Here is a 14,228-nt window from a genome sequence, read left to right as displayed (position 1 = left end):
GTTCCCCCCCTAGATAAAGAGAAGAGAAGAGAGTAGTAATTGCAGTACGCGGACAGGAAAACCTATACGGTGTGTATTGCGGCGAACGGGTACAATTACGTCGTGCGAGATGTGTAGCAAAAGCGGATGAGGTGGATGCGCAGGGGGAGAGAGCGTCGAAGGCAGGGAGAGGGGAGCATCGGAGGTAAAGGGGGAATGAGAGCAAGGGAGCTTAAGTGCGCAGCAGCGGGAGGAAGGCGAGAAGACTCCGCCCCCTCTAATAATACTTGGCCGAGATCCATGCTCATATTTGAAAAAATCTTTTATCAGATAGATAAACATAGATGCTGAATCTATACACAAATTCGAAGTGAAACGCAAGTATCATTTAATAAAATTAAACAAAATCGCATGGCGGAGCATAGTGCAGGTGTCCTAAACAATGATGTGTACGCAACTGCGATATTCTCCATATCTTGGCCTAACAACATGCTGTCATACGCACTACTGGAAATTGTACGTCATAACCGTAGCACAGCACCCAGATGAGCCCAGACGTCTGCGCCTCTTGTAGCTAGAAACAATTATTGCCGCTGCAGCGCGCATTGATTGATGTACAGGGGGCGGCGGTATTACTTGATATGTAGGTTGACCACGCTGGATGAGGGCGACAGCCAAAACTCTTTCTTGGAATTGCTGAAAAACGTGCCAACACGCTTGTAACTGCTTGCCACTCAATTAACATAATTTACGCCCATGCACAGCGCGCGACTATATATACTTGGCAGATAATTAATTGGTTACTTGTGCTAATATGTTAGTCAACACAGAGTGTGGCTAAGCACCCAATCCCCCCCCCCCTGAATCCCCAGTTGTGTGTCTGTGCGTTGCCCGTGCGTGCGTGCGTGCGTACGTGCGTGCTTGCGTGCGTGTGTGTGGGCGAGTTTTTGCTTTGACGCAACACGCAGCTGGAGAAAACAATGAAAGGTCTGGTCAGTGTACACAGCTGCCCTCTCCCCCCTAGTGCTGCGTACAAAGACTTGCTGATTACTAAAGTTCCAAGTCTGTATGCGCGTACAAAATGCATCCGGGGTTAATATTGACAAATATTTGTCATTATTCACCCCTGAATGCATGAATGCTTGTGTATATTCCGCATGCGCGTGTCAAACCATATCCTCCAGAAATGTTTGAAATCTCTGACACACCTGTGACCTCCACATTTGTGCCCCAATTCCGTATTTCCCCAACATGGGTTCTATAGTTAGGGGCAATATTCACCCCTTCCTTCCCCATTTTATAATCTTTGACCGTTGACATCCAGTTTTGACCTTCCATGTCTTTTTGGATTGCTCCCCCCCCCCACACGTCCCGAATATCAAGACCGTATACGTACGTCAAGCCTGTCTTTGTTAACAGTAACATCAATGTTTAACCCTCTTCTTTACGGTAATGTTCGCACACCACTGGAACATAAAAGTTTTTTTTTTACTTTTGTCCGTCAGACCATGGATGTCCCTCAGAGAATGTCTCAAAATATGTCCTTTGCCAAACTGCCCTCTGACCTGTGACCTAAAAATTTTGCGACGTTATGGCTTTTCTCACCATGACGCTACATAACCAAATTGCCATATTCTACAAGCTGCACCTGGCTGCGTGAGATAAGCTAAAAAAAAAACTAGCGTCGAGTAACTCGAGTTCACCTTCTCGCTCTTCTACGTGAAATAGTCGTGCAGCCGGGTCGGGCTGGGAGTCGGGTAAACTTAGAGAGAACTGTTGGGCGTTCTAAGCGTATTTGCGTTCTGGGCGTTCTAGTATAAAGTGAAGCAATTAAGGATCGAGGTAATTAGAGAGCCGGTAGTGAGTGTCTTTGTAGGTTCTGCTGAAAAACGTTGCCTGGTAGACTGAATTTACTGATAAAATAACATTTTATGAGAATTATTAGTGTAGTGTTTGTGTGTGTGTGTGTGCTGTGTGTGGTGTGTTGTGTTTGTGTGTGTGTGTGTTTGTGTGTGTCGTCGTGTGTGTGTGTGTCACGGTGTGTGCGTGTGGTGTTTGTGTTGTGTGTGTGTGTGCACGCGCGTGTGTCGCGTGCGTGTGTTGTGTGATGGTGTGTGTGTGTTGTGTCTGTGCTGTGTGTGTGTGTTAGTTCCGTGCGTGTGTGTGTCGTGTTCGGGGGGGGCTACTCCGCCATTAGTGACGGATATACTTATTATACGCCGCATTATTGCCCCCATTTTTCGTTTTCCTTGCCATCATTTTGCTCCCAAAATTTTGTCCTAGCCATCTTTTTGCCCCCCCATTTTTTTACCTAGTGTTTGTGCACAGAAGTGTGTGTGTGCGCGCGCGTGCGTGCGTGCGTGTGTGTGTGTGAGCGAACGAGAGAGAGAGAGAGAGTAGTGTGTGGGGGGGGGGCGTGTGTACGTGTGTGCGTGCGTGCGTGGCACTGGGTATGTGTCTACACGCGCTCTATGGCAAGGCCTATACTAGATAAACAGATAAACATGTTTATTTATAGGCCTTGCTTATGCCTTGCGCTACTCTATGCTATGGTATGGCCAGGCCAGCTAGAGCATATAAAGCAACTTGATTTATAATTTTATATGCTCTGGTATGGCACAATAAATTAAGCCGGCATGTAACTATTATCTATGACACCGATAATATCTCGCGAGTTTTCTGGTGGCGTTTGTTTTTTACATACTCTGAGCATATAAACATATAAGTTATAACTTTTGCTATAACTACATAATAAGAAGAGGTATCGACACAAGGTAAAGTGTGAGGGCAAGTGGAATGTGCAATGCTACTTTTGATGTCATTTTTATTGAGTTTCACCTAATAAATCATAGGTTAAAACTAGGGCACGGAAATGTTGATTTTCGTGTTTCGACTAATGTAAACAGTGAGTAGGATCATATAATATACTGACTACTGTTACTGATATAGGCCTACATCTACAATAATATAACCCAACAAGAGTAGGGTATATATTAATGTTTATATATATATATATATATGTTTCCACATCCTTGTACGCACTACATCATGCATTTCAGTTTTCCTGGAGTTTCACTGGAATGCCACTGGAAGTATTGTGCTGATCTCAGAATGCAGAGGGCAGCACGAATGAAGCGAGAGTTGGAGATGTTTGTAAATAGACCACCCCATGGTATCTCATGTTGGCCAATAGGTGACAGCCTGGAAACTCTCGAGGCTCGTAAGTATATTAATTAATTGAATATATTGTGTTAATTTTCATCGATCATTATAAACTACTTCGCTTGCTAACGTGATGCTTTTCTTCGCACTTCTAGAGATTATAGGAGGAGAACATACACCATATGCTAAAGGAATGTTCAAGTTATCCATAAATGTACCGGAGAGGTAAAATATATTTTTAATCATTATATTGTGTCATATAAGTGCGTTAAGTTATGCTTGACTTTTTTTCTGAAGATTATAATGAATCTTGAAGTTATATATTGTTTGCAAAATACCAATAATGTTCGTACCATTTATAACAGATATCCGTTTGAGCCACCAAAGATTCAGTTCACCACACCAATCTATCATCCTAACATTGATACAGCTGGAAGAATATGTCTAGATATATTGAAGATGCCACCAAAGGTAATTTCTAGCAAAATTCTTATAACGATGAGTGCTTGGATAACTGGTACATTGTTTTCAGGTATGTAACAGCCAGTAGCGGTACAAGTTCTTCTCTAGCTGATAATTGGTGTACAATATGAACCCAGTGCCCTCAAAGATATTGCCCCTGTTGACTGCAGGTAATTTTTTTTGGCAGGGGGCATGGAAACCTTCGTTGAACCTCTCTACTGTGCTAACATCCATCCAGCTGCTGATGGCAGAACCAAATCCTGATGACCCTCTCATGGCAGAGATTGTAAGTGCATTAAATCCAACAGCACTCTCAACTGTCTGTTCTCTCCATGAATCCTAATATAGCTAATTCCTCCATCAACTCTATACCAACCCTATAGCTATAGTTCCTCCATCAACTCTATACCAACCCTATAGCTATAGTTCCTCCATCAACTCTATACCAACCCTATACTCATGGGTGTATGCAAGGGGGGTCGTCAGGGTCGTACGACCCCCCAAAAATTTCAAAGGTCCACATTTTTTCCAAAGACATTTTTTTCGAGGGCCTTTTCACGATGACATAAATGAAAAAGCATAATTGATCAGGTACCAGCAATGAGTCCAAAGACCTTGCCAATGCGTGACGCAAATCTATCCCAATTCCAGCAATTCTGAAACTGAGCCTTTTTTTAAACACATTTTTTGTTAAAAAAAACTGAGTTCAAAAAAAGAGACAAAGACTGACAAAGACAAAGACAAAGACAAGACAAAATCAAGACAAAGACGAGATAAACAGTTCAAAAGACTGTTTTCAATTGAGTCAGAAAACTTGTTAAAAAAATGATCAAAAACTTCAAATTTTTGTTTTAAAAAACTGACAATTTTTTTTTGGAAACAAAATTTTTTGGTTTTAATTAAATTGTAATGACATTTTAATCACATCTTGCTGTTATTTCATTGTTGAAAGGTCCAAAAATTATGATCACGACCCACCCAGAAAAAATCCTGGATACACCCCTGTAGCTAGTTCCTCCATCAACTCTATACCAACCCTATAGCTAGTTCCTTCATCAACTCTATACCAACCCTATAGCTAGTTCCTTCATCAACTCTATACCAACCCTATAGCTAGTTCCTTCATCAACTCTGTACCAACCCGATTTCAACAGCATGTTGTACCGATTTCCTGGCATCAGAACAAGTGTAGCTACGTTAGTCAGAGTTCTCTATTGTGAATTGTGTATAATTAGCATCTCTACACTGGGAAATCTTGTCTTGCTGAGCCATAATGAATGATGGGGTCGAACTAGACAACTTTTTAACTTTAAGTGATAATGGCAAGATATGAGTTGATTTAGTGTGACACATAGCATTACGGTTGCTTGAAATGCATGCCATGATTTGTTTATATGTAACGTGTTCACAGTCAGAAGAGTTCAAGTACAATCGGCAACTTTTCATTGAGAATGCACAGAGCTGGACCAGGAAGCATGCCATGCCAGCTGAGCAGGTAAGGGGTTGGATTCAAATAATTCTTATGGGTCACGCAAGCATAATCTGCCACTATGTTTTAAAAATACAATATATTTTGTAAAGGTTCACGTATCGACCTTCTTAATTATAGATTGCAGCACGGAGCACAGGTGAACACCAAAAGAGACAAAGCACAGATCCTATTGGTAGTGAATCAAAGGTCCAAAAAGTTTAAAGCTGATAGCTTGGGTAGATTATGACATGTAATAGATTACTATCAAACCTGTGTATATTGTTAGTTAATTGTACAGAGAAGCATCATATTATTCCATACAATTTATGTGTGAAAAATGTCAATATGCAAATGTGAAAATGTGTATGTAAACACACATGTATGAAAGTATAAACGAATATATTTAATATATAACAATTAAATATATATATATTGATATTTTTAGCAATGTATTAAAAACAGTTTGCGCTGACCACATTATCACGAGAAGAAATGAAATTCTTTAAAACAACTGTCATTCCTCTTCAACACTAGCTATTTCTAGACTCAACTTGCCATATCACAAATGGAAAACGTTCTTACATGTAAGAAAATGTAATAACCACCCGTTCCAGTTCAACAGTTGTAATTATGTGTGTCATTTATAAGACACATAGTTAACAATTTTGTACAGCCAAAAAGAAATACTAAAAAATTCTATACATAATCTGGCTATATTTCACTATCACAGTTTCTTAGTAATCTGTTGTCATTAATAGATCTGAGAAAACAAACTTAAAGTCCTATACATTCTAGGTACCCTGTTCTGGTTATAAGAGATAATTCTACTTTATTACTAAACTTGTAGCATATGCTGTTACAATAGGCATTCCATGTCAGTATTATTGTATAATTTCCTGACCTCCATGTCATAATTTAGAATGCCACTATTATTTACACTTATAGATTTTTGAAATGCTCTAAAAATAACTGTCACTGATATGACTATGGGTTTGGAAAAATGGTCACCTTACAATACTGTCAGACCCATAAATCAGGAACGTTACTTGCAGGTCATGTTTTGGTTGCATGCGAATTATTTTTCTCGCTTATATATCATGTGCGCAAAGTCTAGGAAGATCTGGCGAGGGAGGGTCGTACATTCGTGCTCTATGAGTGATATGATAGTGCGGTAGCTTTGTTCTTCATAGTCAGCATATGCTTGTTTCAGTTGCAGCTCTTCATATAGATCCTTCACCCTGGCTAGACATGCCGCATCAGTTTTGCCATAGTCATTCTGCAACATCACATTAATGAATTAAACCTCTATAATCGATTAACTGTGATTTTGCACTATGTCACAAAAACTTCCGACTCTGTTATCCACACTGTAAAAGTGCATTTAAAATATGTAGTAATGTCCAAGTACTTTCTATAGCAGCTTCATCCTTTTTCGGACTCATGGGTGCACCCACAAAATCCTATGCCCAATAATTGGCAAAAGTGCCAACATACCGAGCAGCGGAGCTAAGAGAACACATATATAGAGGATCACATGACAGTGGTTTTGTCAATATGCTTTTAATTAAAAATTATGTAAAAACCAACATCTAAATTGATTATATTGCAACATAGGAAACCAGTTGCACATAATAGGATTACTATTTGCCTACCTGGAGCATTTGCTTTTGTTCTGCAGTGGCTTTTGCTAGTGCCTGTACGACTAGCCAACTACATTTGTTGTCCTCAATATCACTACCAATTTTCCCAGTAACCGCTGGGTCACCATAGCAGTCCAAGAAATCGTCCTATGCAGAGAGAAATTAGATTAGTGGATTTTTTTTACATAATGTAAACTCCATTTAGATATCATAATATGTAAACTCTTTTGTTCTACCCTGTTGTAATCAGTCCTGATTCACTCACCTGCACTTGGAAAAAGTGTCCCATCTCTAGCAGTATCTTTTGTGCAATGGAATGTGATGCCTCATCACATATACCTGCCTGTTACAAAATTGCAATGCAACAAATTATTAGTAAAATGTTGGGAGCAGATATCCAGTGCATATAGTACTTGGGTATATACACTAAGCTGTATCTGCCATTACACATCATTACACAAGCGATTTATCCTATACAGCCGTTCAGGTCTCACTGAATTATATATATATATATATATATATATATATATATATATATATATATAAAATATGTAGCAAAACAACTTTTGACTTTTCTTCAGAAATTAAGGCAGGCTATGAACATAACTGCAGCACAGCACATAATGCTGAACTCATAATATAGTCATATCTGTTAGGATCAATGTAAGATCTGTGTGCAGCAGCGCTCGCCGCATGGCTCACCAGGTGCAGTGCCAATGCGACAGGCAAATGGAAGGAGTAGAACGCCGTCTTGTACTTGACGATGGCGGAGTATCGTTGTGTCGTGAAGCGCGACAAGTTAACACGCTTCTCGACGGGCGAGGCCGTGCACACGTCCAGGCATTGACCATGAACCGTGCGGGACGTCGTCTGTCGTTACAGCAAAACAGGCACAGATTATATCATTATTAATAATATAAAATTATCTTAATATTATATAATATTATCATTCCTTACCTTATCCTCTTGGTCTCCCGATGGGACATAAGGCCATAAATATTATCATTCATAAGGTTATTAATATATTTAATATTGCAAATTATTAGGCAGTTTCTCTAGGTGGTGTCTCCTTGCTGTCGTTGCTTTCTTCTGGCAATACTTCGAGAATAAATTAACAGGAAAATAACTTCTGCCCATTCTGGAAATATTCCAACTGATAAAGATAAGTTACCTCATGAAACAAGTCAATTATGTCAATGTAGCATGGTCTGCCACGTAGATATTTCTTAAGCAGAGCATATATGCATGTCTCAAGGTAGATGGCATCGTTTATTGCTATAGAGCCAACATTTTCCTGGAAGAAAAATACATATATTTGTATTCATACACTTGATAACAATAACCATGTGTTTCTGTGGGAACATTAAAACTTCAATGGCAATTTGGTGTTGGATATACGAGTTCCATTCTCATTGGATTTATAACACTATTATATGGAACCTTTAGATATACATTCATACCTTGAATAACTAATTACCTTTTTATACCAGCACGGCCGCCCACGTCGAGTCTCTGATGAATCCATGATATCATCAGACACAAGAAAATATGCCTGTAACTATAAACAATTAAAATTAGAACAGTGTATGAAACTCTAGTTCACACATCATCTAGTTCATTTTCACACATACTTATTCCCACTTGTCTATAATATCCCAGAACAGTTTCTACATTTATTGCTGCATCTCTATACGATTCTCCATCTGCCCAATTTTTTTTCAGTCAAAGGTTGGAATACGACCATGTAAAACATTTACCATACATGATACAAGCATTATGCTATGCAAAGTTTTCTATAGATTACCTATTGTATTGCATCAACAAGAGCCGCAGAGCGACTGGGCTCATCTGAGGTCTGTTGCTACGGTTATAAACGTAACATTTCAGTCGTGCGTAGTGACACCTTTGTTAGGCGCAGATATGCAGATACGCAGTTGCGTACACATCATTTCAGCAAACATTTTTTTTATTGCAGAGAGAGAGAGCGAGAGAGGGAGAGAGAGAGAGAGAGAGAGAGAGAGAGAGAGAGAGAGAGAGAGAGCGGGCGAGAGGAGAGAGAGGGAGAGAGTCAGTCAGACTAAATTGTTTATAAACAAATAACACCCACGCGGCGCGCTACTCCAAGGACAGTACAAAACTGGCAAATTTTCATTGGTAGGTTTGATGATTCATTTCTGCAATTACGTATCTCAAGATTGGTTAAACTGAAGTTAAGAAAGTAATTCTTTCTGCACTTTTGAGCGCAATATACATTTGACTTATCCTGCCGGGACATTCTTCTCACTCTGTTCCGATAGATGGTGTGCATACTGACTAGGTGCATGGAATAGATAATCCGAACTAGTTGCTACCTTCGTTTAGCCCATGCTGTATGTATGTATGTGTGTCATTTAGCACCTGCGAGGTAGGCCTATTTATAGTTGGCCTTAATCAAAAACAGACGTTTGCGTAAGTGCTATTGACATTGTATTCCCAACGTACAGAATCTCATATAGAGAATGAAGTTCATATATGATTTAAGGCACGTAAACGTTGTTCAAGTAAGTTTTGCATGCAGAATTTCACTGTGAAATTTAAGTCTTCCACGATCACACAAGTACCATCAAACACAGTTCAGTCCTTTGTTAACAGTCAACAAATCCATGTTTAACCCTCCTCTTGTGGGTCAAAAGGTTATTAGACACTTACTCTTCGCACGTCAGTGGAAAGCACATTTCATGGTCCTTTCAATAAAGTGATAAAAATGGTAGGTAAGCGCTGAAACAAAAAAGTTTTCCACTCTGTCCATTAGGCCATGACCTCAGAAAATGTCTGATATCTGACCTTTCCCCCACTGCCCTTTGACCTGTGACCTCCAATTTCGCACTGGTGATGGGTTTCCTGCCCATCACACTATACACCGAATATTAAGAGCATAGGTCGAGCCGTTCAGATTTGTGCCGCAATTCCATATTTCCTCCTATACCTTAAGTTAAGGAGGAAATATTCCACCTCTTTGTGTCATTGACACAAGTTGACACATCTTGACCTTTGACCCTTGACCCCCAAATTGGTCATCCCGAGTCTTTTTCACGATCCCCCGAATATCGTGACCGTACGTCGAGCGGTTAAGATTTGTGCCTAACTGTTGACAGACACACGGACACAAGGATCACGGACGGACGCTCATGCGATTCTACAAGCTGCATCTAACTTTGTCAGATGAGCTAAAAATTAATAATAGCATAGAGATGATACATCACAGCTTACCAGTTCGACACACCATCCAAGCACTCTGGCTATTGTCAGGTTTTCTTCCGTAAGTTCTTCTGGTTTGACAAGACATCTTTAATGACATAAACCCCATATAAATATATACATTAATAGAAAAGGAAGCTCTCAACAATCCGATAGGGTCATAAGCTAGTGTATTTATATGGCAAATAATCACCCCCATGCAGTATATACACTAAAATGCCATAATATCAAGAGCGTATAAAGAAGGAGAGCGTACAACCGTGAAATGCTGAAACCATGTTGCAGTATTAGTCAAATTAATAAACTTTCCCCGTTTTATTTTGATGATTCTTTGCAGTATTATTGATCAGCTGTCCTACCTTGCTAATATAAAACAAACCGCTTGTCCCTACGATGCTCCTACGCTGAGATAATGAGCGGTGAAAATCTGGTATTTTCGCCGAAAACCGACTCGGAAAACCTCGCGTGTTTCCGTCATTCATTGACAATGAAATTTATTTTCCTTCTACTATCTTTTCTCGCATTCCCAGTCATTGACGCAGCCATTACTCCACAAAAACGTCTTGTTATTTATTGCCATGGTGATGACCCGCCCCTTATGCTGGATGTAGTAACGCGGTAGTAATAACGTATCGAGTCAGCGCTGCACAGTGGCGACCGGAAGCAACATACAGTGCACAAAACGAGAGACAGTCGCAGTACTGACTGATCTGGAGTCGGTTTTCGGCGAAAATACCAGATTTTCACCGCTCATTATCTCAGTGTAGAGGCATCGTAGGGACATGCGATTTGTTTTATATTAACAAGGCTGGGACAAGCTGATCAAATAATACTGCAAAGAATCGTCAAAATAAAACGGGGAAAGTTTATTAATTCGACTAATACTGCAACATGGTTTCAGCATTGCACCGTTGTACGCTCTCCTTCTTTATACACTCTTGATAATATTACACAATTTACATAATGAATTAAATGCAACAGTACTTATACATGTCAGTCTACAAGTATACATACCTATAAGATTTCACAACAGCCAGACCTCTGTTTTTCTTACCATGGGAGTATATATCTAAGTACCTATTAAGCACAACACAAAGTGCAACTATTAGTAATTTTCAGATGAACATATCTATACTACTATGTATATGTTCATGATTTTACAAAATTGCTCTTATTAAAGGTTATGGAGATATTCAATCAGGAGAAAAGACATAACAAAATATGTAAGGCATATCATTAGCACTCTAACTATGACTCTAAACTATACTTTTGAAATCAGTGGTGTCACACAATAGCGCACGCACGCACGCACGCACGCACGCACGCACACACACACACACACATATATATAGAGAGAGTCTATTATGTACTCTTGATATATATACCTCTCTAAACCAGTTAACAGCATCCAGTATTTCAGGTGAACTGACATCATCTGTCAGCTCTTTGACCAGCTGTGGAAATAAGGCATCAAAGTAGGCCAGCTCATCTCCAATAACCTTGTTCTTTTTCTTTAATGGACTCTCGGATGCCATAGCTGCGTGGGAAAAACAGTGCTGCCTAAAACAAAAAAATACAACGCAAGGCATTTATTCTTTTTTCAGCTTTTCTTTTATTTCCAATGCCCGTAAACAGAGATTAAAAGTTCAACGTGCATGCACAGCAACATTCATTGTTCCTGTTTTTTTTGCTGAACTGTTGTTGTTTTATTATCGTCATTATTATTGTTGTCGTCCTAATTGCTACGGGAATGAAAATGGATAAAAATGTAGTTTTTGGTTAAACTCATTTCATAACAAATTCCCACTACGAAAGCCTTCACTATTTTCATTCAGAGCTCACCCTGAATAGCAGTCATGGTTAAACTACGTGTGTTTTCCATACATTTCATGCACTTTATAAAATTCGCTCTACCTTCTTTGGTTTTTCTATGGCTGTGATTGGAACGAATAAGGCAGTCAACTTGTTTGGCACACTTTAGAGAAGACTACTCTAACCTGAAGAATATTGGCAGTGGCATCGTTGCAGATATATTGAACTTCCTCCCAAACAGCAATTTATTCGTACGATGAACAAACTGGCACAATCCTACCTCAAACAGAAATCGTTGCGCCATCCACTGACTGTCAAGAAACGATAGCATTTCACTTGCATTTTACAAATGAAAATCATGCAGAATAAATATAAATAAAATTGTAATCAAATATGTACATTTGATTTGTCATCTTTTCATCATGCAATTCTGCTACACAACGAATATAAAACAATTTGAAAAAAAAACATGTTATCACTTTTACTGACCTTATTTTATTTAATTGATTCATGTTATTTTATTTTTTCAAGCTTACAAGTGTATAGGGTGCTAGCTGTGGCTGTGGCTGCTGCAGGTGGCTCAAAACTAATAAATAAAATATAAACAGAAGTGTTTGCTAAATAGCTAAAATTATACATCACCACAGGCAGTACTTTTAAAAAGAGAAGCGAGATACGTAAATATTCCATGTTTGTATGATTCATTTATAAGAACAACAATTCATACTAGTATTAAGCAACTGATATTTCCATTAAACTAAAAGTATGGGATTCAAGGTGACAAGGTTCATTCCAATAACTATAAATTATGAATTTAAAATTAATGAAATAACAAATACACACATTTCAAATTTAAAAAAAATTGCAATGGTTTCATGAATTACAATATTTAATTAACAAGTTCAGTCACAAAGGTGCAAATTTATTGTCTTTGGTCAGCCCCAGCCCCAGCCCAGGTTATTGCGGATTGCTGCCCCATAATGTCTTTGTATCCTCCATGCAGCCTTCTTAGTGAGTTTTCCTATGCCACCTATTCCTTTGTATGTTTTGCCATTGTGCTGGTATGTTTTGTTTTTACATTGAGTGATTTTCTCAGTCAGCCGACGTCCCATTCGTTTTTGGACATGTCCACAGCACTTGAGTTTCCTGATTGTCGTCCCAGTGTAGACAGGAGGATCTGAAGCAGCTATCTGGGAATAACTTTTAGTCTCCATCTCCTAGATAGCCTGTGCACTGTAAACTGTGTTTATCCTGTGATCTACTGTAGATCGCTTTCCCACCAGCTGATTCCATTGCCCCTGCAGATCCGTTATGACTTTTTGAGCATGTGTCCTTGTGTGTTTCGTACCACTGGTCAAATTCTGCATCAGACTTGCATTTCTTCCTTTTCATTGAACAAGTCCCACAATAATTGCTTCTAGAGTCTCACAATCCAGAACTTTACATTGTTTGTCGTTCACAGATAAACAGGTCACAACACCGTTTTTACTTTGGAAGCCCTTCCTCTGCCATGTCCCATCGAACGACACCACAGACTCTGTCATGGTAGTAGGTCCGTCATGCGTACGTGCCACGTTTCGACTAACCTCCTGACCCCGCGCTGCCCGTGGCGACGGCACGTCGTGCGAGCACCTGCGCTGGCGTGGCCGGCGTGGCTGGCGTGGCAAACCAGCAGCAGCACCAAATACTGGTCCCTGCTAGCTGCTGCAGCGCGGCTCTGGAGCAGCAAAGCAGCAGCAGCAGGAAATGCCCTCCCCCCAAGGCCGCCGTTGTCAAGCCGGTGTACGTCTCACGAAAACTGCGCGATGTTACGCTTCCCGCTATACGGATTCGCGCGCCCGCTCTCCTTCAGTGCGCGAATTCGTATAGCGGGCAGCGCGAGATGCTACATACAACACCCGCGGTCGCGTGCGCCCAGTCCCGCGGAAGTGCGCGGCTTAACCGCTCTCGGCGGTCGGGGAATAACGCATCTTTTGCGCAACGCCATCTTGTACCCGGTCTTTCTGGACATGCTGATATCGGCGTATAAGGCTGCGGGACTATTCGGCCTATAGCCCTATTATAGTACTAGTAGTAGTACTAGTACTAGTAGTAGTACGTAGTACAGAACAGAAGTGGATTTGATTACCTGGGCACGATTTTGTCAATTTTGCAAATTCGGCAAATATTTTAAATAGAGGATCAATCACCTTTCCGTCTTCGTTATAGTTCCTTGATCTTTGAAGGCTACTATTTACGAGATTACAAGGTTATCGTATAATTACGAGAGTTTCAGCCCAGAACTGCACACCTCGCTGCACACTATCGTACATCGCCCATGCATCGCCTGATCTCAGCATAGACTGGCTCTAGAGCGTTTCACTGTGTGGAGATCAATACCATAATACAGGGTACAAAGCCCATCTATATTTTAATATATTGAACTTTGACCTGTATTTTGCAGCGCCCTCTCCGGTTAGCAAATC

At 40.1% G+C, this 14,228-nt stretch overlaps 2 protein-coding genes across 5 annotated transcripts; one reads left to right on the top strand and one right to left on the bottom strand.

The window, feature by feature from the left end:
* Nucleotides 1-2,664: 2,664 nt before the first annotated feature.
* Nucleotides 2,665-5,413, top strand: LOC106806373 (ubiquitin-conjugating enzyme E2 T-like). The gene is made up of 7 exons (XM_014808296.1): nt 2,665-2,753; nt 3,039-3,199; nt 3,297-3,366; nt 3,507-3,612; nt 3,791-3,889; nt 5,015-5,098; nt 5,213-5,413. The coding sequence occupies exons 2-7, from the start codon at nt 3,091-3,093 to the stop codon at nt 5,294-5,296; spliced, it is 552 nt and encodes a 183-aa protein (XP_014663782.1). The 5' UTR covers nt 2,665-2,753; nt 3,039-3,090; the 3' UTR covers nt 5,297-5,413.
* An 83-nt stretch (nt 5,414-5,496) lies between these two features.
* LOC106806372 (farnesyl pyrophosphate synthase-like) lies at nt 5,497-14,117 on the bottom strand. Of its 4 annotated transcripts, none has more exons than XM_014808292.1 (10): nt 13,953-14,117; nt 11,337-11,511; nt 10,966-11,028; nt 9,964-10,039; nt 8,192-8,272; nt 7,886-8,008; nt 7,417-7,584; nt 6,980-7,057; nt 6,727-6,861; nt 5,497-6,350 (listed from the first exon to the last, which is right to left on the bottom strand). In XM_014808292.1, exons 2-10 carry the CDS (start codon nt 11,384-11,386, stop codon nt 6,150-6,152), a joined length of 975 nt encoding a protein of 324 aa, XP_014663778.1. In that variant the 5' UTR covers nt 11,387-11,511; nt 13,953-14,117; the 3' UTR covers nt 5,497-6,149. The 4 variants fall into 4 exon arrangements, with proteins under 4 accessions (XP_014663778.1, XP_014663780.1, XP_014663781.1 ...); XM_014808294.1 differs by lacking the exon at nt 13,953-14,117 and adding an exon at nt 13,892-13,943; XM_014808295.1 differs by lacking the exon at nt 13,953-14,117 and adding an exon at nt 11,949-12,079 and having other exon boundaries at nt 10,966-11,011; nt 11,318-11,511.
* Between the last annotated feature and the right edge of the window lie 111 nt (nt 14,118-14,228).

Source organism: Priapulus caudatus, unplaced genomic scaffold (assembly GCF_000485595.1).
Source record: "Priapulus caudatus unplaced genomic scaffold, Priapulus_caudatus-5.0.1 Scaffold156, whole genome shotgun sequence".
NCBI classification, from domain to species: Eukaryota; Metazoa; Priapulida; class Priapulimorpha; order Priapulimorphida; family Priapulidae; genus Priapulus; species Priapulus caudatus.
Note: the sequence above shows the minus strand (reverse complement) of the source record. Positions and strands in the feature narration are given on the sequence as shown.